This window comes from Oryzias latipes, chromosome 13 (assembly GCF_053564925.1).
Source record: "Oryzias latipes strain Hd-rR chromosome 13, Olatipes_Hd-rR_3.1".
Taxonomy (NCBI): domain Eukaryota; kingdom Metazoa; phylum Chordata; class Actinopteri; order Beloniformes; family Adrianichthyidae; genus Oryzias; species Oryzias latipes.
Genome location: NC_136249.1, coordinates 4,734,224 through 4,758,005, shown reverse-complemented (window position 1 = coordinate 4,758,005; position 23,782 = coordinate 4,734,224). Strand labels below are relative to the sequence as shown.

The window sequence follows — 23,782 nt, the reverse complement described above, 5'->3', positions numbered from 1 at the left end:
CGGATTCTGTGCAAAGCTACACCGCTAAAGACGAGCTTTAGCTGGTATTTTTGTTGGAACTGAGAGACTTTATGAGCAGAATCAGAACAAGGAAGTGAAGACTTTAACTACTTCTGATTGGTCAGACTGATGACGCGTGATTAAGCCTCCAAGAATGATTGGTAGAGACAGTTAAAGGGATGGGACTTTTCCAAAATACAGCCGAAGGTGCAGCTGAATCGCGGTACTGTACCGTGATTTTTATCAAAATGTCTTTAATAAAATAAAATAAACGCAAAGAAAAAAGTATTTTACGATCTTTTATATTCCTAACTACTCAGTGTTTTATCAGGGCCTGTTTGGATGAACAGAGAGCTAAAATCCTGGAGATGGGAAATGTTTTTAGATCAGTTAATGAGGGCAATTTTCCACGGCACACTTGACCATCTCCCACGGCACACTAGTGTGCCGCGGCACACTGGTTGAAAAACACTGGTTTAGACAGTGCTTCTCCCCAGATAATGTCAGTGTTTGTCTTCCTCCCTGCAGGATTATGTGGATGTGGAGAGTTCACAGGATTTGAAGAAGGATGAACCTCAATGTCACGAGGCCAGAAGTCTGCAGACAAGTGCTGTCCTACAAGATTAAAATGGCATGTAGATCACACATTAGGCTCAGTGTTGCCAGATAGCCATGGAAACATTATCCAAAAAGCACCAAACCCACAAAAACCCTGAACAGTTCATCTGTGATTAATTGGCCATTGTTAATCATCCATTATTTTTACTTCCTGTTTGATTGAAAGCCCAACTTTGAGACATTTTAATGATATTACATCCACCATGTTGGCAGTCAGTCAGAGAAAGACATGTGATGGCAGAGTCCTATGCACTCCTATTAAACTTTATCAGCAACCATCGAAGAACAACCGAGAACTCACCTTACCCCCCCCCCCCCCCCCTCCTGAAACATCAGGAACAATCACCAAAAAAAAAAAAACTAAAGGACAGAGAAAAAAGCCCAAATTATTAAATACCAACGGTCCTTGTATAACCTAATATGAAGAAAGGTTTTTTGCATTTTTACTCTTTATGAATTTTAGTGAGGTAAAATTTGAGCAAATCTTCTTGTGAAACACATTCAAGAGTGGTTTGATTTTTAAAAATCTGTTTTTGTAAATATAATTTATAAGTGTTAATTAAATATTCAAAACTAAATAAAGTAACTTATCACTTGAGATTACTCCAAAAAGTATTTGGTATTTTCCCAATACTGTTCAAAACCAACAGTAAAAATGATCCCAAAACCTCTACACATTGATAAATGATCTATTTTTTCTTTATTAATATCTCAAAACACCTTCTGTCTTTTCAGAGCACCTTAATGTCAGATACTGACACCAAATAGACACATTTAAAATACAGATTATATGGAAAGTGAAGACATGAAATAAAAATGCCTACCTTTTTTAAATTTAATAAAAATTGACATTATTAGTATACGCTGAGTAAACTAAAGGAACGCCATCAACCCAATTTATATAAGATTACACAATCTGCCATGAGGCTTCATTCTGTGCTGTAAGCCTATCACTTCGCCTTATTAAAGGTCATTCAAATAAACTGCATTTATAGAACAGATTGTATACTCACAATGGCGAGGATAGTTTACAGGTGAGGCACTGGCTCAGCCGTCTCCCCTGACTGCACGTCCCTGCTGAGACATATTTTAATAAGGAACCAAGAATCACAGAACCGATCCCAAACCCACCCAAATGTTGTCCGACCACACAAAGCAGTTTTTACCCGCAAATTTAGAATCAAAACCACCCAATGGGCAGGAAACCACCCAATCTGTCAACGTGTATTTGGCTGTGTCTAATGATGTTGCTCTGCTTGTGGACACTGTAAATATACTGTCTGAAATATCCACTGTAATTCCAAAAGTGTTCATCTGCCTTTACACACAAATGTACTGAGAAAAGCGTTCTGTCAGGTAGAAGATAGGACTCTGTGCAGACCATTACTCCTCCAAAACCCCACTGGATCGTCCATGTTTTCATGGATCTTCTTTCATAGTTCTTTTCACTAAAACTGAGGGGCTAAGCCCATCTCCCAACAACCACGCCCCACGAGACAATCCTAAGCATCATCAGCTAAATGAAATGTCATCCACTGCTCTGCTTTAGAGTCCAGTTGCAGCGTCCATATGATTTGATGCCCCCCCGTTTGTGTGGTTTACTACTTGAAGGCCAAGCTGCTGTCATTTCCAAACTCTTCCAGTGTAGAGCCGATGACAGCTGTCTGGTCACAGAACCGTTCACTGAAGAGTTAGAAACAGTCTGCGTGGTAAGGATGAAATGCACCTGTGGATACATGGAAGTGAAAGAACTCCTGGGTCAACACAGAGGAATTACTTTTGGCAATATGTAGTGTAGAAAGTTCAGAGGTTAATAAAACATAAAAACTCTTCAACAGCGGGAAAAATTCTGATGGAAAGAGAAGCACCTGGGACCAACAGTTTGAGACTTTTCCTAATGTTTTTTTTTAATTGATTTTCCATTTCTGTTTGTTGATTCAAATCCAGATTCTGTCTGTCATTTTAGTTTAATCTGGGAGGACACAAACATGCACATTTGTGTGAAGTGTGACTTTTCAGATCTGCCAGCAGTGAATCATCAGTCTGTGTGTGTTCAACTAGACTGTATTATAATATCCTGGTTATGTTCATTCTAGATGTGCTAAATTAGTTATTCTAAAAATGCTGATGATGTGTTTTCACACTCAGTGTTCATGCTGGTGTGTGTTTTTATTTGTAATGTTACGTTTAGCAAAGAAGCTGTGCAAAATAAAGATAACAAAATGTCAATTCAACTGAAACTGAAATATTTTTCTATCGGAATTTTTCTGTGGAAAAACTCATTTGTATTATAAAAATCACTGAAAATCCTGCAATTGGTAGAGACCATGTTATGTGTTACAACCAAGCAATCGGTGTTGGGAGTAACTCATAACGATAGTAATGTTTCGCAGTAACACAAAACTTGGCATTACTAAGGATTTTAAGGGTTACTTTTTACATGTGCAGTTACTGTTACAACAGACTACTGATCGCTGAGAATTCAAATGTTCAAAGTGTTCAAAAAGCCACTTGATGCAAAACGAAACCTTTTCCCTTTGCCTGGAGTTGGTCACTTCAGGCTTAATTTGGGGTGTATTTAGACTGGACACCTTTGGTTCGCTGTAACCCTTGTGCTATCCTGGGCACTTCAACGTTGGGAGTTGGGTCATCTAGACCCACTAGACAGTGCTCTGAACCTTTTTTCTTCAATGATTTGTGATCTTCACTGGTGTTCATGGATTACATGAAATCTTTCCACCTTTATCCACCTTTGTCATGGTAGGGAGAACACCTCAATGGAAGGGTGGGGGTCATCTAAGATAGCACAAGGGTTAAGTGAACCAGAGTTCTTTTAATCCGATAATCTGGCACAAATTTTCAGTCTGAATACACCCAAGCATTCCTCTTATAAATGAGCAATGCTTTGCAGGACAATTTTAGAATTTATCTTCCACTTCTGCAGAAGTAGTGAGTACTATTGGAGGAAGTGCATTACACTATAGAAGTAACTTGAGTTTGGAATGAATTTGCTGCTCAACTAACAGGACAAAAACTGACCAACCAGTTAGAAACGAGAGGCTGCTACGGTTCTGATTTTTACGAGGATCGCGTGAAGCGACTTTCGCCCCGTTCGCTGGAAGAGTTGAATGGTGCGTTCAGAAACGCCCCCGTTTCTCTCCGCGAGCCAATCAGGCTGAGGTGGGAACAGGCGGGCTGAGGCTGAGGCCACGCCGCGATGCGGACTTGGACCTCGCTTCCTCGTCCGTGCTGAGCCGCAGGACTCCGAATCCAACACGATGTCCATCCGCGCGTTAGAGCTCCTTTTCTTCCTGTACTTCGCCTCTCACATCCCGATCACCCTGTTCATTGACCTGCAGGCCCTGCTACCCGAACACGTGTACCCCCAACAGGTAGGTGGGTGCGGTGGAGCCAGCTTACAGGCTGGACGTGGCCCCGCTGACAGCAGGACTGTCTCTGTCTGTGTCCTGGCAGCTGAAAGACCTGCTCAGATGGTACGCAGACGAGTTCAAGGACCCCATGATGCTGGATCCTCCAGAGTGGTTCAAGTCTTTCGTTTTCTGTGAGGCTCTGGTTCAGATGCCGTTCTTCCCCGTCGCAGCGTATGCGTTTCTGAAAGGTCAGTGATTGAAACAAGACGTTGAGCCTGAACTGCAATAATTCAGTCACATGGTGGGAGAAGTTAGCACAGAGGCTGAAGTTGTTTGGAAGCAGGACTCCAGCAGATCTGTCCAAGGTACCGTCAGCCTCCTATCCTGAGGTAGTACGGGTTAATCATTGATGAGTCCAGATCTGTCTTTAGCCCAGATGACTGGAGCTGAATGGAAAGAAGCCTTGATAACCACAAAGTCACCTCTGGAACGTGCTGCTTGCCTTCCAGGGGGCTGTAGGTGGATCCGGACCCCTGCCATTGTGTACTCCACGCATGTTGCCACCACGCTGCTCCCCATCCTGTCCCACATCCTCTTCCATCAGTTCCCTCTGAAACCGCACCCTGGTCCTCAAAGCCAGCGAGAGCGCTGGCTGCTGGTGTCCATCTATGCCCCGTACCTGCTGGTGCCCATGCTGCTGCTCCTCACCATGCTGCTGTCCTCCACCTACAGCCCCAGGCCCGCGGGCGGCTCGGCCAGAGCCAAGAAGAAGAGATGAAACAGAAAGTAGACTTACCTTTATTTTTGGGTCATTCTATTTTTGAAGGACAAGAATTTAACTGTTGAATAAATCGTGAAATTGCCTCTTTTGGAGTATTTCATACAGGTTTTAGTGATTTTAGAGTAGAAAAAAGCAGTCATTCACTTCTTAGATACAGAGCTGTTTTATCTGATGTCTCTATAACTAAACTGTTAGTTTGGGATTGTCAGTTGAAATAAAAGAATACCTAACTTGTTTTTATTGTAAAGTCTGTGTCATCTAAAAATATGTTAACTATATGCTAACAGACATGAAGAAGCTGCAAGGTAACAGGAAGAGAATCACGATGACCATTTTAAGACAGTAACAACTAAAACCATTGTTTTATTTTCTAACGGAAGAGAAGAGAAAACACAAAGCAGAAAAAGATTAAGGTCACAGAAATATCTGATTTAAGACGGATAGACTTGAAGGGAAGAAACGGCAGGTTGCAGAAACATTTCTGGACAATGACATGATGCTATTCGAGCCAATCAGATGGGGACGTCTTCAGCTAAAACTTCAACCAGTGGGACTCAGAAATAAAAACCTGGTACTGAACAGAGCAGGTGAAGTTTTCCAGATTTCTTCAAGATAATCAAATGTAAATTAAATGTGTGTACAGACAAAGAAGTAAACTAGAATGAACGTCAAATCCATTCACATTTTAGTTTCCTAAAGTTCACCACTGTTGTTTTTCCACATCCAAATGATCCAAAGGGAACATTACTAGAACATTCTAGACACTGGATGGTCACATGACTTTGCTAAATTCAAAGTGTTTCCACACATTGGACTGGAAGGATGGTTGATCAGTTTTTGCTGTCATCACACGCGTGTTGTCTGCTGTGATGCTAGTAAAAACTAGTAACTAGTACAAACAAACCTACTGTACCTCAATCCACATGGTATGTTCCAAGATTGATGTTATTTGATTTATTTCATCTTAAAGCAATTTTAAAATGCTATAAGTCGGTTTGCTTAATAGCTCAGACAGATTGATCTGGTTGAATAAATTGATTCAATTGCTACGCCCCTACAAATTTGACAGACATTTCCCAATCAATAAAACAGAATAATTTACAAAGCAGTTAAATAGAAAAAAGAAAAGCCCTTACAACTGAGTGTGTAAAGCCAAGTAAAAAAAATGAGTTTTTAAAGAATACTTAAAAAGTGGGTAGTGAGGAAGACTGCCCTTACACGAAGAGGAAGATTGTTCCAAAGTTTTGGGGCTACGACAGCATTGCGCCATCCCCTTTAAGCTTGCACCTTTGTTAAGAATCAGCTGATCGGCTGTCCTTTACGTCAAACAATCAAAGGATCTCCTTTGTTCTTCCAGTAAGCGTAGAGATGGAGTCTGCAGTGAAGGACACTGCAAGGTTCCTCAGAATGAAGTTCTGTTTCAGGAGGATGGCGTTTCCGTCCACAAAGCAGAGTCCACATCATGACACATGGTTCAACTGGAAAAAACTCTGAATTTCATTTCTGCTAAACATTTAGGATGGAAGTCAAACCAAATGCTCTGCAGAGCTGACCTGTCAGGAAGTAAAATCTGTAGGACGAATCTGAGCTGTTAGAAATAAACTCTCCAGGAGCAACCCAGTCTCATCCTAAAATGTGTAGTAGCTACATTTGTCCACATGGAAATACGTGACAGGTTCACAAAAACGGCCCGTAACTTGTGAGACACTTACGTTTCATTTTCCTATTCATTTTCTATTAGCCTTCTCAGGATCACGTGACTTCTGAGGTTTTGCCTGCCGTGAAAAAAAACATGGCGGATGCTCGTTCATTTTTCGGTAGAAAATCCCACAAAACAGGATTTTTTAAGGACTAATCTTTATTCTGACAACATTTCTAGTGAGAAATATACCATTTACTTTCAGAAGGCTTTTATAAAAATGCAGTTTTTAGTTATCTTTTTTCGCTCTGTGAAAACGTTTTTTTAGGGGCTCTAAATTGTGAAAAACAAACGTTTACACCTACGTTAGTCCACAGGGCGAAACGTCTTTATTTTACAACAGTGGTCCCAAGCCACCGGGCCTCGGGACACTTGGCACCGGGCCTCGGGACACTTGGCACCGGTACCGATCCATCCGCGGAACACTTGGCACCGGGCCGCGGGACACTTGGCACCCGGCTGCGGGACACTAGGCACCGGTACCGATCCATCCGCGGGACACTTGGCACCGGGCCACGGGACACTAGGCACCGGTACTGATCCATCCGCGGGACACTTGGCACCGGGCCGCGGGACACTAGGCACCGGTACCGATCCATCCGCGGGACACTTGGCACCGGGCCACGGGACACTTGGCACCGGGCCGCGGGACACTTGGCACCGGTACCGATCCATCCGCGGGACACTTGGCACCGGGCCGCAGGACACTAAGCACCGGTACCGATCCATCCGCGGGACACTTGGCACCGGGCCGCGGGACACTTGGCACCGGTACCGATCCATCCGCGGGACACTAGGCACCGGGCCGCGGGACACTAGGCACCGGTACCGATCCATCCGCGGGACACTTGGCACCGGGCCACGGGACACTTGGCACCGGGCCGCGGGACACTTGGCACCGGTACCGATCCATCCGCGGGACACTTGGCACCGGGCCGCAGGACACTAAGCACCGGTACCGATCCATCCGCGGGACACTTGGCACCGGGCCGCGGGACACTAGGCACCGGGCCGTGGACCGGTACCGGGCCGCGGGACACTTGGCACCAGGCGGTCCGCGGAAAATTTTTGCACCGGGACGCACAGAAAGAAAAAATAATTTCCATTTTATTGTTTTATTTTTATTTTGAAATTTATTTTATTTTGAAAAGTGACCGGATAAAGTTGCACATGATTACACAGTGGATTTACGTTCATTATTATTATTGTTATTATTATTACTTAAGAGAAAATACCCCCCCCCCCCCCCCGGTCCACGGTAAACGTGCCCCCCACCCCCACCGGTCTGCGGTAAACGTGTCTTGCGTTTTACCGGTCCGCGGTTGGGGACCACTGTTTTACAACACTTGCGCATTCTTTTCTCGTTCATTTCTGTGGGTCACGTGACTGACAGGTTTCCTAGCAGGAGCCAGGACATCGCCTGGGTTTTTGATGTGAATTTATTATTATTGGCTTTATAAACACTTTGTTTTGATGCATTTTCTAGCGAGAATCATACAGTTGTTTTCAACATTATGTAGCTTCCAATTGTATTTGATACCTATATATTTTTTCTACGTACATTCCTTCATATAACTCAACAAAATAGTATCGACGGAACATTTTTATGTTGCTATGGTGGTAGCTACGGACGCTACCGGCGAACCGGAAGGAAGCCACGGTTAATTTGCGGTTATTATTGTGTCAAATTATTATTACTTTTACTCGAAAACAGCTTTTCACAAGAGGAATGCAATTAGATTTCACAAACTCAACTCAACCCACTAAAACGGTACTACCCATAAGTCTTGCGTTCGGAAGTAACTTTTTGTTTTGGGGGAAAACGCTATTTTGATTATTCATACTGACTTTTGATTCGTTTTAATTGCTTTACTGAAATAAACTGACAATCTACGTTTACCACTTGGTTTATGTTTATGATTCCAAGGTTTTTCTTTTATAAATGCTATTTCTTTTATCTGTCTTTGAAATTGTAAAGAATATACGTCTGTATAATTAATAAATGGGGGAAGCTAAAAAGGCAAATGACGACCTGGAAGAACAGTGTGTTTTTTTTTTTTTTTTTACCTCAAATATACATTCATCTATTTAGGTTGCACAATACAGCTCCATGCATTACATCTTTGCTCTTATTTCATTATACTAAATACCAAAAATGATTTACTATTAAGTATGTATCATTATAACTTGAGGTATGATCATTTGCAATTGCCATAGCTGTGACAATCCAACACAAAAACCTGATATCTGGTTATATGACAAATTTTTTGTATGTTTTTTATTGTAAACTTTTGTTTAGAATTTCACAACAAATGTGTCCTACCTCTATGGTATATCATACATGTGAGCATGTTGAGCAATAAAAAATGTAGATCAAACCCTTTCATTTGAACATTTTTATTAACAACAATTAGAAAGCAGTAACACAAACAACAATAATAATTTAAAAGGTCAATCTGATCAACAGAGGTGCCTTTGGGGTTTATTTTTTGGTGTTCCTTTTTTCCACCCACTGTGGAGACCATGTTTTCCCACTGCAAAAAATACATAAATCAATGAATACATAAAAACAGTTAATGACAACATTACAATAAAAGACAACAAGCTCCAGTGAACTCCAGTTTGTACTTTATGCTACCATGCTCACAGTTATGTTACTGCAAATTCATTTATCATTTTCTAATTTGACTGACACATTTGTATGGTCATATGTATATTATATATTGTTTATGTCCTTGTTTGTTCCCCTGAAAATATGTCCCTGCGACAATTAAGTATCCTTGCCTAATTTGTTAATTAACTCTTTAGTCAGGAACCTTGGGTCAACCCTGGACCCTGTCTCTAGAGTCTCTAGAGCAAATGTGACAAACTCCAGGCCCGCGGGCCAAATGTGGCCTGCCTTGTCATTTTAAGTGGCCCCCAAAAGCATAAAAGTTTTAAATTTCTTAAATAAAAAATAAAAAATTGGTGTGTATTTATTCATATCTAGGGGGAATCTGACTTGAAATATCAGATTGGGCTATATATTAGGACTTAAACACTTTCCATATAACCTAACCTGATAGAATCAAATTTAAAAAGATTTATGCTGGAGTAACAAGCAAACATATGTTTTCTATGCAACTGAAATTGTCATTTTAAAAAGTTATACTAAATACATAATAAGTTATTCCACATTAAGGAGTAGCTAAATTTATTTTTTATTACATTTACTTACATGTATAAATTATATCTGGCCCTTTGAGGACAACCACTTTGCTGATGTGGCCCTCAGTGAAAATGAGTTTGACACCCCTGGTGTAGAGTCTTGTCTCATGTCTCTGGTTCAGTGTTTGTCTTTTAATCATATAAGAACTATTGTCAAATTGAGTCCAACTGTATCAAAATCTAAAAGGGATATGATTTCCCATGCATTAATTTTATCATGCTGTATTATTTGTAACTTAATAGCTACATGTTTAAATAGGAAATCACATGAATGTTTTCAGGTGGTCCAGAGCACTGCTACAAGGCTAATAACTACACTGGCTCCACATCATGCACAGCCTCCTCTTATACAATCTATAAATAAACAAAAAAAAATTATACATACCACATGGAACATGGCTCCCATTCAACAAACTCCATTAATTTCCCCTGATAAAAGTAAATTTAAAAAATGATTTTTTAAACATAGGCCATCATATTATTACACTTAAGAATTGTGATGCCGTAAATTGTATTTCATACATTCATATGAAAGGCAGATGAAAAGTACACATTTCTACTTCAGATAAGAAATAAAAATAACCTTCTGCTTTTTTGTCTTCAAGACCTGCTTCACTGGGTAAAACTGATCTTCTCCCCCATGGCTGCACTCTGAAAATATAAAAAGCACAATATAAAGGTTTCAAAGAAAGTAAACAGTAGGAAAATGTTTGGGAAAACATTTGTATGATGAATTTCCAAATGAAACTTCATGTTGTCTGTGGTTTTGCAAAAGCAAACACTAAATGCTGTAATGTATTTTATACATGGACACATAGTCTGTGACAACTAAATTATAAAAATTTTTTTTTTAAAGCTGTATAGCATCAAATAACTAATTACTATCTCAGTTCACTGTCTTCTTATTGCCTTCTTATTTTGAAGCAGTAATGAAGTCTGGCCAGCTGATTTTCATTGAGACAAATGCTTCTCAAACACTAAACTTTTTTTTGAAACAGTTGAATTTAGAGCTTTGGGAAGCTTTGTTTTCTCCATCACTAATTAGAAGCACTTATAGCATGCACAGCTTCACCATTTAGTTGTGGTTATAAGCTACTACACAGTATTTGTATATGTTCAAAAAAAACAAAGAAATGGCCAGATCACAACAGTTTTTCCTTAGGTCATTTATAACTGTTGCTGAAAATTAAGTCAAAACCTCTAAATCACTTTTTGAGTGATTTTGCAAACATTTCACACAACATACTAACAAATCCTAATGATAACATGACCTTCTTCGCAAAAGTAGATTATGAATGTCACATTTATTTTTTCATGAACAAGTTACATGTAAAAATAATGTCAATTAAATATATGATATTAATATAGATTTGACAGTCAAACTATCAAAAAGTTAAATTAATCTGCTGCAACATAACTGAAAGTATATTTTATATATATATATATATATATATACACACACATATATATAAAAAAGCTAATGTTCTATTAACAAAAAAGAAATTGCAGCAACATAACTGAAATTATATTTTATGTATATATATAAAATATAATTTTAGATATGTTGCAGCAATTTCTTTTTTGTTAATAGAACATTAGCTTTTTATTTTCTTTTTCTAGTCTTTTTGTTATCACTGTTTGTCAATTTTTTGCTGCTAGCATTTTAAGTATCCTTGTGAGGAACACATAACTCTGTTAAGTCCACATAAAGGTAACCTCAATTTTAAATAGTTGACTAAGGTCATTAAGCATGTCATTTAGAAGATACAATAACATTGTCTATGTTTGTATCTGAAGCTGTTGATAGCAAATAAAAGATAACCCATTTACCTCCAGGTGAATCTTTCTTGTTATCTCTTTTTTTCTTTTTCTTTGCTGGAACACCTGCTAGAAATAAAGAACATTTTCTGTAAATTATATTGTTGATTTCAATTAATATTATGCAAACATTTAAGCCCACAGTTTTTCCAGTGTGATTTAAATAAACAAAAAGAATGCTCTTTTGACACCATTTCAACATCTTACAATATGTTGTGGTTTTAACATGTATTTCAGAAGACTACGTCACCATATTATTAAAATGTTATGAATCTGCATACTGGCTGAAGGCTGGATGGATGGTGCAGTTGAAGGTTGAATGGCTGGTGAGGCTGAAGGCTGGATGGATGGTGCAGTTGAAGGTTGAATGGCTGGTGAGGCTGAAGGCTGGATGGATGGTGCAGTTGAAGGTTGAATGGCTGGTGAGGTTGAAGGCTGGATGACTGGACCAGAGGGCATTTGAAGGCTCGTCCAACCTCAATGGGGAAAATAAATAAAATAATCTAAATGCAGTTGTCTTGTTATGCATATAATTTTTTTGTCTTGAAATACATTTGCTAAATTTAAACATATCACAATTTTACAACTTGTTTTACTTTTTTAGATCAGATATACATTTATTCCAACACATTGGATAGATTTAATGTACTACAATTCCTTCTACAGAATAAAATAATACCGGTACTATAAAAACTAAAGTTAATCAAATCAAAAGTGACAAATAAAGCAGCACAATAACCGTGAAAAATATATCACTATATACTCCAAGTGTTTTAGATTAGTCAAACGTTATTATTTTTTCTACCTCTAGAAATAATGACAAATTTGAATGCACTAATCCTAGGAACAAACTGGGCTGAAATTATAAACATTTTCAGACAGAAATACTTACCATTGATCATTAGCTCATATAGGTCTTTCATGCGGTCCAGACACTGTCCAGCTTGATCGGTTAATTGCCACCTAGGGTGAATGACATGTGTATGCCACGTAGATGTTTTCTTTCCAGGTCTGGCAATAAACACAACGGCTTTTTGTCCCAAAGTATTCAACTTTTCCACCTAAAAAAATTGTTACATCATCAGTAATAACTAAAATTATAAAATACAATTGCAGACATAAAACACGTACCAAAACCGATGCCTCATCCAAAACATGTGTGGTGGTTTTGTTTTTCTTGTGTTTTTGCAACCAAGTCTCCTTTTTGGATTGAAACTTCTCCAGTTTTTTGGCAAGCCTTTGCCTCATTGGCTGGATTGTTTGGCATACTTTACATGTCTTAGTTGCCACACCAATCACAGCTTTGCAGCTGACACAAAGTTTTGTTGTAGATCCTCGTGGCATCTTGACCTGTGAATATATATAAAATATATATAGAAAATATGTTTTGAAAAAAATTAACACTGAAATTGAATTTAAAAAACCCACTTAAGTTCAATAGTATATACTATACATTTGATCGACTAGTCAAACAAACTTACATTTGTGTTCTGGAGTCGAACCACTGGATTTGCATTATTTTCCAGCATAAAAAACATATAAACAAATAAACTTAATGACATGCTGTTTCTATCTAAGGTGTTGAAATTGGGGCACAGCAGAAATTCCATTTAATTGTTTGTTTGTAACCTATTAATTTCGTGGGTGTTTGCTTTCAATAACATAAACCTACAGAGGACCTAGTCTTAACTTTAGTACTTCATATTTTATTCAAAATATTCATTCATGAATTGTAGAATACACTTCTTCATATCAAATTTGATATGACAATAGAAAAAATAAAGTCATTGTTAAATGTGGTCAAGTTTAACTTTATTTAGTACCCCTGTTAAATGGAAAATTAACATGAAGTCTTTTAAGTCAAAATAAACTGCAATTGCTTCACTCTTTTACTATATGTAAATAATAAACAGAAATAGAAATTATCTTCAGATATACATTGACTTTATTTTGTATGTTCCACAATTAGTCAAAATGAAAGATGTTCTATATAATGATTTACTTAAAATGTAAAACTTAAGAGAAGGTGTTTAGATAAATTGTAGTGTTCACATTGAAATTCACAACTAGCTGTAAATTTAAACAACCAAGCACATGTTTGTGGTAGGTTGTTATTGGTTATTGACAATTATATTTTTCACAACTACGTACTACAAAGATCCCAAAAGTACATAGCATTTACATATAGCAGAAACCAGATATTGTGTTGTGGCAGTACTGTCAATCAGCAATCAATGGGCAGTTACTTTGTTTGTAGTAATTATCAGTTATGACATATTACCAAAATGGTGCCAAACCGTTCCACCAGCACTTCAAAAACATTACTACTCCGAAACCGGAAAAACAATTTCTCATTACATTCTTCTCTTTATGTTAGAACTAGTTGTCGTGTCTTACCCTGCTGCCTACGTCTTTGTTTAGGTTCTGACCAACAAAGAAGCACCCTTGCGATCGATATATGAGGTAGTTTCATTAGCTGGCACCGACCGACCCGCGTGCTGCCAGAACCCGGGCCAGATTAGCTAATGTCATTCAACAGTATGACTCCGTCTAGAGATGTATTAATTTTATAAACTAAAATTCTAAATTACAAAAGTAATACACCGTCATTAAAGTTAACTGTCACTGAAAATATTGTTCGTGGGGGGGGGTTAGTTCTGCTTGACTTGTGTCATGCGTGGGTTAGCTGAAATATTAGCTAAGAGGTAAAGCTTGCATGACCAGAAAAAATTATAGATTATTGGTATTTATTTTAAAGTTCAAATAGTTTAGATTTCCCGATGTATGTTCATTTCTTACCGTTTGTAGTCTTGCATCAGCTTCTTGGCAAGCCAGTCCTTTAACTACTCACGCGCAGTCATTGCCGCCCCTCCCCCTCTTCAAAGCAAGCGCACAAGAACAAAGCATAGGCCCCTTTTTATACTTTCATTTGATATAGAATTAAACTTTAGCTTTGAAAACTTTCAGAGCCTGTCACATTAAAATATATAATTTATGAATTTCATACATTGTTTACCTATTAACATCTACATTAATTTACACCTGCGGAAAAAATTTAAATATATTGGAATGGATATGCATATGTGCATCAATGGATATTAAGGGGTTAAACGTTTTCGGTATGATCAAAATTTTATGTGGATGTGAGAGATGAGGTCTTGAGATCAATTCAAATTGCATATTGCCATTTACTCCCAAAAAATAATGTACGTATGTTCAGCTCCTGATACTTAGCTTCAGGTTGGACCCAAGGGGATGGATCATACATCCTATGTGTGATCCATTGTTTTCCAAGAAAAACAGTAACATTGATACTTATATACAGTGAGGTCAATAAGTATTTGATCACCCTGTGATTCAGCAAGTTCTCACAATTTTAAAACATGGAGGTGTCTAAATTTTTCATCATATGTGCATTTCCACAGTGAGAGACAGAATCTGAAGAAACATTCAGAAATCACGTTGTACAATTTCTTTGTAAAAGTCTGTGACAAATACGTTTTTGATCACTTGAGTTAAACAACTTTGATATTTGGTACAGAAGCCGTTGTTAATCAATTACAGAGGTCAAACGGTTCATATATTTCTTCACTAGGTTAATACACACTGCATTAGGGATTTTGGCCCACTCCTCTACAGATCTTCTTTAGATCTGTCGGGGTTCGGGGCTGTCGCTGAGCAACACGGAGTTTCAGCTCCCTCCAAAGATTCTCTATTGGATTTAGGTCTGGAGACTGGCTAGGCCACTTCATTACCTTGATATGCTTCTTACGGAGCCACTCCTTGGTTTTCTTGGCTGTTTGCTTCGGGTCATTGTCATGATGAAAGACCCAGCCACGACCCATCTACAACGCTCTGACAGAGGTTAGGAGGTTTTTGCCCAATATCTCACAACACAGAGCCCTGTTCATCCTCTCCTTAATACAGTGCAGTCGTCCTGTCCCTTATGCAGAAAAACACCCTCAGAGCATGATGCTTCCACCTCCGTGCTTCACTGTAGGTATGGTGTTCTTGGGATGATGCTTCTTCTTTCTCCTCCAAACACACTGAATATATTTGAGACCAAAAAGTGCTATATTGGTCTCAGACCACAAGACTTTCTCCAATGACTCGTCTGGATCATCAAGATGGTCATTGCCAGACCTCAGACGGGCGTTGACATGGGCTGCCTTCAGCAGGGGAACCTTCCGTGCGATACATGATTTTAAACCATGACGTTTCAATGTATTACTTATAGCCTTGGAAACAGTGGTCCCAGCTCTCTTCAGGTCATTGACCAGCTCCTCCCGTGTAATCCTGGGCTGATTCTTCACCTTCCTTCGCATCATCCATACCCCACGAGATGAGATCTTGCGAGGGGCCCCAGTCCGAGGGACATTGACAGTCATCATTAGCCTCTTCTATTTTCTGACAATTGCTCCAACAGTTGTCCTTTTCTCACCAAGCTGCTTGGCAATTGCCCTATTTAAAAGCAGAACTGCAAGTCTTTGCTGGTCAGAAATCTCTGATAATTAAGTGCTCAAATACTTATTTGTAACAGTAATATACAAATAAATTGTTTACAAAAATCGTATGCGATTTCTGAATGTTTCTTTAGATTCTGGCTCTCACTGTGGAAATGGAAAAATTTTAGACCCCTCCATGTTTCCTAAGGGGGAGAACTTGCTAAATCACAGGGTGATCAAATACTTATTGACCTCACTGTACATACCTACATATATGTATACACATATACATACATATACTATAATATCCATATCAGAACTAGTTTAATAATACCTTTAAATTATGCAATGTAAAAAGAGTAGTGCAAAATTAAAAATCCACCAATTTCATTCAAGAGAATTTATTGGTCAATTATCACAGTTTACTTATGTTCTTCTGGAGACATTTGGGGGTGGGGTGGGCATGGCGGTGTCAAATATCTTCATCCGAGGAACTACTGTCTAAGTTTTCCTCATCTGTGGAAGAGTCATCTAAACACAATGCTTGCAATCCCAAAACATTCTGGTATATTTTGCGTGCAGCATCCTGTCGAGCACGGAGTTCTGTCGACCTTCTTTTCAGCAAACACAGTAGCCCCTCTCGTCCTTGCTCTGTCAAGGCGTCAGTGTTGCCTGACGATGACAAAAAGACAAATTAAAATCAAGTGTCTTTCCATATTTTCATTTATAAAAGAATGTTTTACCAACTTTGCTCAGTGATCCCTTCAGAAATCTGAGAAGAAAGCTCTTCAAGCATCCCAACCGCATTCCTTAGGTACTCCCAGTGCTGCTTAACTTCCCGAACCACAATGACCTTCTCTTCTTTCAACCTGGTCAGCAGCATTACCTTGTCAAAAAGCTGCTTTTTCTTAACCATGTCACCATGACCTAAAATTCAGCACAGTTTCAGTCATTTCAAATCCCCATTAAAATTCATCTAAAGTTAGGTATTAAAGTTTTTTGTTGAATAAAAAAACAAAACAAAAAAAACGTACATTCCCAAGGCCAGAAATAGTTCTCATGAGCCAAAAGCACATCAGAAGAAGGTAATTTCTCTGTTTCAGACAAATCAGTGTTTCGTTTTGTGATGGCATCGTCTAAGGCTCTCTTTTCTGTAGCAATCTTCTTTCGTAATAGATGACGCCGTTTGTTGCCATCTAGAGGGAAAAAAAAAGTTCATGCATACCCAGCTTTATCTTACAAGAGTATTTCAGACATTTTCAATAACTTTTTATTTTTTTCCCCTCACCAGCCTTGCGATACAATTCATATTTCCTCTGTTTGATGCTCAGATACAGTCCTTCAATGGTTTTTTCAAGGTCATTATGACCAGTTGAATCTTGTGGGGAGAAAAGTAGAAGTAATTAAAATTATTTTAAGAACACAAGGTGCTTTGACAGTTTGACTTGGGCCAAAATTCTATAAAAAGGCATTCATTTGGAGGTTTACTAATATAAATGTCATTGGAATTAAAAAAAAAAAGAACAATTTTTGTGTGTCTGTCTGTCTATAATTTTTTCCCCCCAATAAGCTTCACAGTACCTGCAGCCCAATTTTTTACATCAGACACCCATTGCTGGACAGTGTCTTCTTGTATCGACAGCTCTTTAGTTAGTTGATCAAGATCTGCCAATGCTTCAGAAATCCTTTGTGCGGTCTGTCAAAAATATTGCAACATTGTTGAACAGTGTTTGAATGAAAGAAGTCTAAGAGTCATGGAAAATGGATGTCTAGTTTTTACCTTGATGTATCTTTTTGCTAGAATCTGGTCAAGCTTTTCCACCTTCCGCTTGTTCCATCCAATAGCCTGTATCGTAAGGATATCTGTGCGTACTTCAAGCACAACATATATTAGCCCAGCATAACAAAAAACAATACATTTTTATAATATACTTACCAGCTTTGGACATGTATTTAGAACATATGGCTGCCCGAGACAGGAAGCTGTTCACTTGCTCAACCTCCTCCCCCATTGTTATTCCTGCTCCCTCTTGGTTTCGACCTCCCCACTGCAACTGCAACAAATGTGATTTGTTTCCGTTAGCATTGAGTTTAATATCTGGAGTGATAGTGCAAAAGAGGTTGGCAATCATTACCTCACACATCCAGGAATGTGCTTTAGCATGCATGATTGAGAGGAAAGGATGCATTGTCAACAACCCCTGTAGTTCAGGACAGTGGCGCACAACCTTCTGCAGATATGGCCAATATTTGCACACCACATCGGAGCAGAAAAACCCTACATTCTGAGCAGCAAGTTCTTTTTGGAGAAAGAGAGGATATGCAAAAATTTCTCCACGGAACATATTGAGTCCTTTCAACAAGACCCCATGACGGCACACAGCAACCTCAACACCTTCCTCATCCACTTTGCTGGCAGATTTGTGAGAGGACTCTCGTGCTGCTAACCACTCGCCTCCTCCACATCTTCCCTTTCCAGGATTCTATTACAGATGACCAAAAGATATACAAATTTGATTGTTGTATATTAAGATGCATGGAATATTTTGAGAAACTTAATACACTTTTAAAAAAGTCGACCTTACATGTCGTGTTGCACCATGGATATAGTCCACAAAAGAGGCCACCTCTGTATCTTTCGCCAAAAAAACACCGTCAAAAAATCCATCAGGTCTAATGGAAAAAAAAAAAAAAACATGTTAAAATTACATCCATAGAAAATTCAACATAACATTGAAAATGTTTACCCCATACCCTGGTTGGCTTCTGAAGCGGTAAAGTTTGCGGTTCCCATCCACTGCAACAGCCAACATGGAGGGGGTGCATGCTGGGCACTTAAAGTGATGCACCAGTGACAGCCTCTCAACTTCAAATTTGGCATAGGACCACTCCAGAAAAGATTTCTGCATGGTGTCGCCACATATTTTTCCACTCTGGTTCAAAACAAAACGAAAAGAAAACAAAAAAAAGACAAAAGTTAAAGATACAACAGTCAATGTAAAACACAGTTGTTGCCTCAATTATGTAACTTACTCGACCAAAGACTTTAGTGCGCTGTTCAAGCATTCCGACAAAAGCATGCCTTGACATTCCTGGTGCAGTAATTTTAAGATCTTCATATGATGTGAACAAATCCACTGTATATAAAGTCTCAAAATGTACTGTGGCTGGCCAATATCCACTTTCAACCAAATCACCAATGCCAACATCCCAGGTTTTTCCACAGGAACAGGTAACATTTGGCAGGGATAGGTTGTATCGTCCTTTAAAAGAAATAAATCACATTTTATTACAGTATAACTTTGAAAGACTATTATTTTGAAAAAAAGAAGAAAGGAACATTACCATTCATTCCAATCAGAATCACTTGTTTTCCTGCAGAAACTTCTGTTTGACCAGTAGAGCAGTCACAGCAGGGAAGGACGACAGGCAAAAGGCATGCTTGTAAAAGTAAACAATTCATATTAGTTAAAACATAAAATATTATCTGCAAATGTGTTTTATTTCTCAAAGGAAAAAATAATGCATCTTTTTTTTTTTTTTTTTTTAAAGATTTTTAAACAAGCATTGAGGGTGGTTTTGATTTATTTAACAAATTTAAAAGGCCCATGTGATTTTAATGAGAAAAAGTACCTCTTTCGTGGAAAGTAAGTTTTCCTCCCTCTTCCTTGATGAAAGTGGTTGGTGGGAGTGGCCTATAAAATCCCTCCACCGTCGCTGATCGGTTGTGAAGTACTCTGTTGTCATGTACAGCCAAATCACATGACGCACAATAAAGTGGTCTTGGCAAACAGTCGTGACACACTATTACTGCAACCTGAGAGCGACAGTGATGGCATTGTCCCCCTTTTGGCTTCCCAGATTGCAACATCTGATCGACCATAAAAGGTCTCAACACTGTCCACTTTTCCAAGGACGAAGCTTTCCTAGCCGTCCAGTGTGATGGAGTTGGGTCTTCAGCGGGGCCCAGAAGGTCTTGAACCTCTTTGATGAGGGACCCTATTGAGGAAAAAGAAGAAACAGGGGGGGTGTTACAGTATGTAAAAGTAGATTCTGAAAATGTGTTCCACGTGATTAAGAACTCCAAAAGGCTATGAATACGTGACAATGTTTTCATCTTCAGAGCACAATGGATTTATAAATGGCAGTCGCAAAATGGTTGTATCAATTAGATTTTCACTTTGTGAAATTGAGGACTTTCTTCGCCTTTAAAAAAAAAAGTAGTGAGCATGGTGCCCGAATTTTAGCATCCAACCACTAGATATTCCTGCATTATATAGTTTTTTAGCAGTTATGGATTGAGGGGAATTCATGCAGCAACTGTTTAGACAGAAAAAAATTGAGGTAAACTATGTAGATCAACTACATTTTAATATACTTTAAATTGTTCTCAGAAAAAAAAAGTTCTGAGGACAACTGTATCAATAACTTACCTATATCGTGAGAAGGTTCTGTCACACTCTGCTGTCCACTAGTAGATGGCATGCACAATTGGTCTACAGTTGGACTTTGAGCCATTGTTGGAGTTCCTGAAATAAATAAGAGCACGAGTAAAGAGAATTATCTGCCAGACATACAGGCCTTTCACTGTTCTGGTTGCTTAGCATCCTAGAGCTGAAACAAATGCTTATTTTTGGATAGTGCACTATGGAGAAAGTTATAGCAGTTTTTCAATTCTAGCCACATTACTCAAAATCCAGAACTTCCTAATTGAGACAAGTTTAATAACATATTAAAGGTAATTATTGTGGTCCTTGGAATGGTGTACGCATAGATAGCCTTGATAATACCCTGCTAACATCTTGGCCTGTTAGGCATCATAGAGACTAAAACAATCTATATGTGTTTTATAATACAGAAAACCCCCATGATAAAAAAATAAATAAAAAGACACTGAAATGAACTTGCCTTTCACTAAATTCCAGTAATCCCTCGCCAAATTCCAGTTCACCCTTTACAAAGACAGTGGAAAGTAGGTTTTCCATATTTGTATTGTACGACTAAAAAGGATTTAGAACTAGTGGGGTCTTGTTATTAGAGTGGGAGTAAATGGAGGCGTTTCACACAGCCTTATCCCCTTCTATCATGATTGGCTATTGATGACGATGACGATGACGATGATGATGACGATGATGATGACGATGATGATGATGATGTCCCCCCACCCCGTCACTGGCCTTGTGGGCAGCGGGAGCGCCAGGGGGGTTGGGCCACTTAGTCTAGTTCTCTGAATGGTAGCCCAAATTGTTTCACCATTTTCACCCTAAAGTGCTATAAGCTAACCACTTTTTCCAAATCTAAATTCCAAAAGCCAGTGCCCTTTAACTCCCCTAGGAAGTCTGCCAAAACGAGTGTGCGTCCATGCTCACCACATTGGCATGTTTAGACCACAATGCATTGCGTTTGAATGAGTTTTTTTTATTTAATGTAAATATAATTTTTCAAAAAGGATGGTGTCCGAGTACTTTTTAAAAATCGAGGTATCAATAGCCCCCCCCAATTCTATTCTGGTTCTGCCAAAATTACAAAAACAAATCTAGACTTGTACCGCGAAAGCCACGTGTGTGCCTGATGCCAAACCTTGTGTGGCCATCTTGTCAGCAGCTTCCTACTTCCCTTGATTCCATCCCCTTTCCTTTGTTGTTTTAAAAGTGCAACAAGCAATGTGACCAGGTTTACTCACTTTTGGATGAAACAGGTTTCCGCCGCTCTCCTGTTCTACGACGTTTAGGCAAAGGATTTCCATACTCGTCCTCCTCGTGCCTAACAAAGGTCACTGGGCCTGTTCCCGACGGTTGTACAGCTGCAGGCTGTTTACGCTACAAAATAAAGTTATAAAGACATACACGATGTCACTGGTTATATAAATAAACGTTTTTTTTTTTTCATTTTTACAAAATTCAATGAAATCGAACCCACCTTGAATTCTTCTATAAGCGCGTCTGCGAGAAATAAAGCGTCATCGACTTTGTCCCCTACCGGCTCCATCGCGATCCACAAAGCATGTAAAACTCCAGGGGGTTTAAATAGGTAGTGGGTGTCACCATTTAGTTGCCCAACCCGTGGACTGACGAAACAAGCCTGCTTTGTGTAAATATTTTTTGTTTAAATTACTCAAAAGACATGTGGCTACACTAAAGTTTAATTTCTTTTTCCTAGAGATGGATCTGTAAATATGACAAAGAAAAAATCGTATGAAGAAAAAAAATGTAGCTAGGACGCCGGTGTAAAGGACACCGGTTTTGACTGGTCTTGGTATTTTCTATAAAAACATTTAGTAGAACTCATTACTATAAAACTAATAAATTTAGTGTCCATTTCTCGCAGTAAAAGCAATTAAAACGAATCAAAAGTCAGTAAATTGTCTCAAACGTTAACCTCAATTGTCTTTTTCAATAAAAAAAGAAAACCGTGGCTTCCTTCCGGTTCGCCGGTAGCGTCCGTAGCTACCACCATAGCAACATAAAAATGTTCCGTTGATACTATTTTGTTGAGTGATATAAAACAAAGTGTTTATAAAGCCAATAATAATAAATTCACATCAAAAACCCAGGCGATGTCCGCTATATTTTGGGTCCTGGCTCCTGCTAGGAAACCTGTCAGTCACGTGACCCACAGAAATGAACGAGAAAAGAATGCGCAAGTGTTGTAAAACAGTGGTCCCCAACCGCGGACCGGTAAAACGCAAGACACGTTTACCGCAGACCGGTGGGGGTGGGGGGCACGTTTACCGTGGACCGGGGGGGGTATTTTCTCTTAAGTAATAATAATAATGAACGTAAATCCACTGTGTAATCATGTGCAACTTTATCCGGTCACTTTTCAAAATAAAATAAATTTCAAAATAAAAATAAAACAATAAAATGGAAATTATTTTTTCTTTCTGTGCGTCCCGGTGCAAAAAATTTTCCGCGGATCGCCTGGTGCCAAGTGTCCCGCGGCCCGGTGCCAAGTGTCCCGCGGATGGATCGGTACCGGTGCCAAGTGTCCCGCGGCCCGGTGCCTAGTGTCCCGTGGCCCGGTGCCAAGTGTTCCGCGGATGGATCGATACCGGTGTCCCGCGGCCCGGTGCCAAGTGTCCCGCGGATGGATCGGTACCGGTGCCTAGTGTCCCGCGGCCCGGTGCCAAGTGTCCCGCGGATGGATCGGTACCGGTGCCTAGTGTCCCGCGGCCCGGTGCCAAGTGTGCCGCGGATGGATCGGTACCGATGCCTAGTGTCCCGCGGCCCGGTGCCAAGTGTCCCGCGGATGGATCGGTACCGGTGCCTAGTGTCCCGCGGCCCGGTGCCAAGTGTCCCACGGATGGATCGGTACCGGTGCCAAGTGTCCCGTGGCCCGGTGCCAAGTGTCCCGCGGATGGATCGGTACCGGTGCCAAGTGTCCCGCGGCCCGGTGCCAAGTGTCCCGCGGATGGATCGGTACCGGTGCCAAGTGTGCCGCGGATGGATCGGTACCGGTGCCTAGTGTCCCGCGGCCCGGTGCCAAGTGTCCCGCCGATGGATCGGTGCCTAGTGTCCCGCGGTACCGGTGCCAAGTGTCCCGCCGCTCAGTGCCAAGTGTGCCGCGGATGGATCGGTACCGATGCCTAGTGTCCCGCGGCCCGGTGCCAAGTGTCCCGCGGATGGATCGGAACCGGGCCTAGTGTCCCGCGGATGGATCGGTACCGGTGCCAAGTGTCCCGAGGCCCGGTGGCTTGGGACCACTGTTGTAAAATAAAGACGTTTCGCCCTGTGGACTAACGTAGGTGTAAACGTTTGTTTTTCACAATTTAGAGCCCCTAAAAAAACGTTTTCACAGAGCAAAAAAAGATAACTAAAAACTGCATTTTTATAAAAGCCTTCTG

At 39.8% G+C, this 23,782-nt stretch overlaps 3 protein-coding genes and 1 long non-coding RNA gene across 7 annotated transcripts in view; 2 read left to right on the top strand and 2 right to left on the bottom strand.

The window, feature by feature from the left end:
* The window catches only part of si:ch211-167j9.5 (tyrosine kinase receptor Cad96Ca), a 33,296-nt gene extending 30,444 nt beyond the window's left edge, over window positions 1-2,852 (top strand). For both annotated transcript variants that reach the window (XM_023961832.2, XM_023961831.2), the window contains exon 11: window positions 529-2,852. In XM_023961832.2, the coding sequence (XP_023817600.1) occupies window positions 529-627 (99 nt within the window). In that variant the 3' untranslated portion in view covers window positions 628-2,852. The remainder of the gene's footprint in view (window positions 1-528) is intronic.
* A 924-nt stretch (window positions 2,853-3,776) lies between these two features.
* Window positions 3,777-5,005, top strand: tmem97 (transmembrane protein 97). The gene is made up of 3 exons (XM_011482996.4): window positions 3,777-4,010; window positions 4,093-4,237; window positions 4,499-5,005. Exons 1-3 carry the CDS (start codon window positions 3,897-3,899, stop codon window positions 4,765-4,767), a joined length of 528 nt encoding a protein of 175 aa, XP_011481298.1. The 5' UTR covers window positions 3,777-3,896; the 3' UTR covers window positions 4,768-5,005.
* Window positions 5,006-8,850: 3,845 nt separating this feature from the next.
* On the bottom strand, window positions 8,851-12,526 carry LOC111948499 (uncharacterized). Of its 2 annotated transcripts, none has more exons than XR_002874509.2 (5): window positions 12,387-12,526; window positions 11,507-11,563; window positions 10,260-10,327; window positions 10,062-10,105; window positions 8,851-9,003 (listed from the first exon to the last, which is right to left on the bottom strand). It is a non-coding gene; the product is annotated as an uncharacterized LOC111948499 (long non-coding RNA). The 2 variants fall into 2 exon arrangements; XR_013647247.1 differs by lacking the exon at window positions 12,387-12,526 and adding an exon at window positions 11,776-11,916.
* A 3,798-nt stretch (window positions 12,527-16,324) lies between these two features.
* Window positions 16,325-22,077, bottom strand: LOC111948464 (uncharacterized). 2 transcript variants are annotated; one of them, XM_023961732.2, is made up of 16 exons: window positions 21,859-22,077; window positions 21,623-21,758; window positions 20,373-20,468; window positions 19,573-19,938; window positions 19,285-19,380; window positions 18,973-19,202; window positions 18,694-18,872; window positions 18,525-18,612; window positions 18,075-18,422; window positions 17,876-17,993; window positions 17,720-17,811; window positions 17,521-17,635; window positions 17,228-17,317; window positions 16,974-17,135; window positions 16,687-16,866; window positions 16,325-16,611 (listed from the first exon to the last, which is right to left on the bottom strand). In XM_023961732.2, the coding sequence occupies exons 1-16, from the start codon at window positions 21,925-21,927 to the stop codon at window positions 16,412-16,414; spliced, it is 2,565 nt and encodes an 854-aa protein (XP_023817500.1). In that variant the 5' UTR covers window positions 21,928-22,077; the 3' UTR covers window positions 16,325-16,411. The 2 variants fall into 2 exon arrangements, with proteins under 2 accessions (XP_023817500.1, XP_023817501.1); XM_023961733.2 differs by lacking the exons at window positions 21,623-21,758; window positions 21,859-22,077 and adding an exon at window positions 20,848-20,977.
* Between the last annotated feature and the right edge of the window lie 1,705 nt (window positions 22,078-23,782).

Coding starts and splice junctions, on each gene's coding strand:
- tmem97 (XM_011482996.4), top strand. CDS start 3,897: ATGTCCATCCGCGCGTTAGAGCTCCTTTTCTTCCTGTACTTCGCCTCT. Junction 4,011..4,092: donor AACACGTGTACCCCCAACAG/GTAGGTGGGTGC, acceptor GTGTCCTGGCAG/CTGAAAGACCTGCTCAGATG. Junction 4,238..4,498: donor AGCGTATGCGTTTCTGAAAG/GTCAGTGATTGA, acceptor CTTGCCTTCCAG/GGGGCTGTAGGTGGATCCGG.
- LOC111948464 (XM_023961732.2), bottom strand. CDS start 21,927: ATGGAGCCGGTAGGGGACAAAGTCGATGACGCTTTATTTCTCGCAGAC. Junction 18,423..18,524: donor TCCATGGTGCAACACGACAT/GTAAGGTCGACT, acceptor CATCTGTAATAG/AATCCTGGAAAGGGAAGATG. Junction 17,318..17,520: donor TGTAAAAAATTGGGCTGCAG/GTACTGTGAAGC, acceptor TCTCCCCACAAG/ATTCAACTGGTCATAATGAC.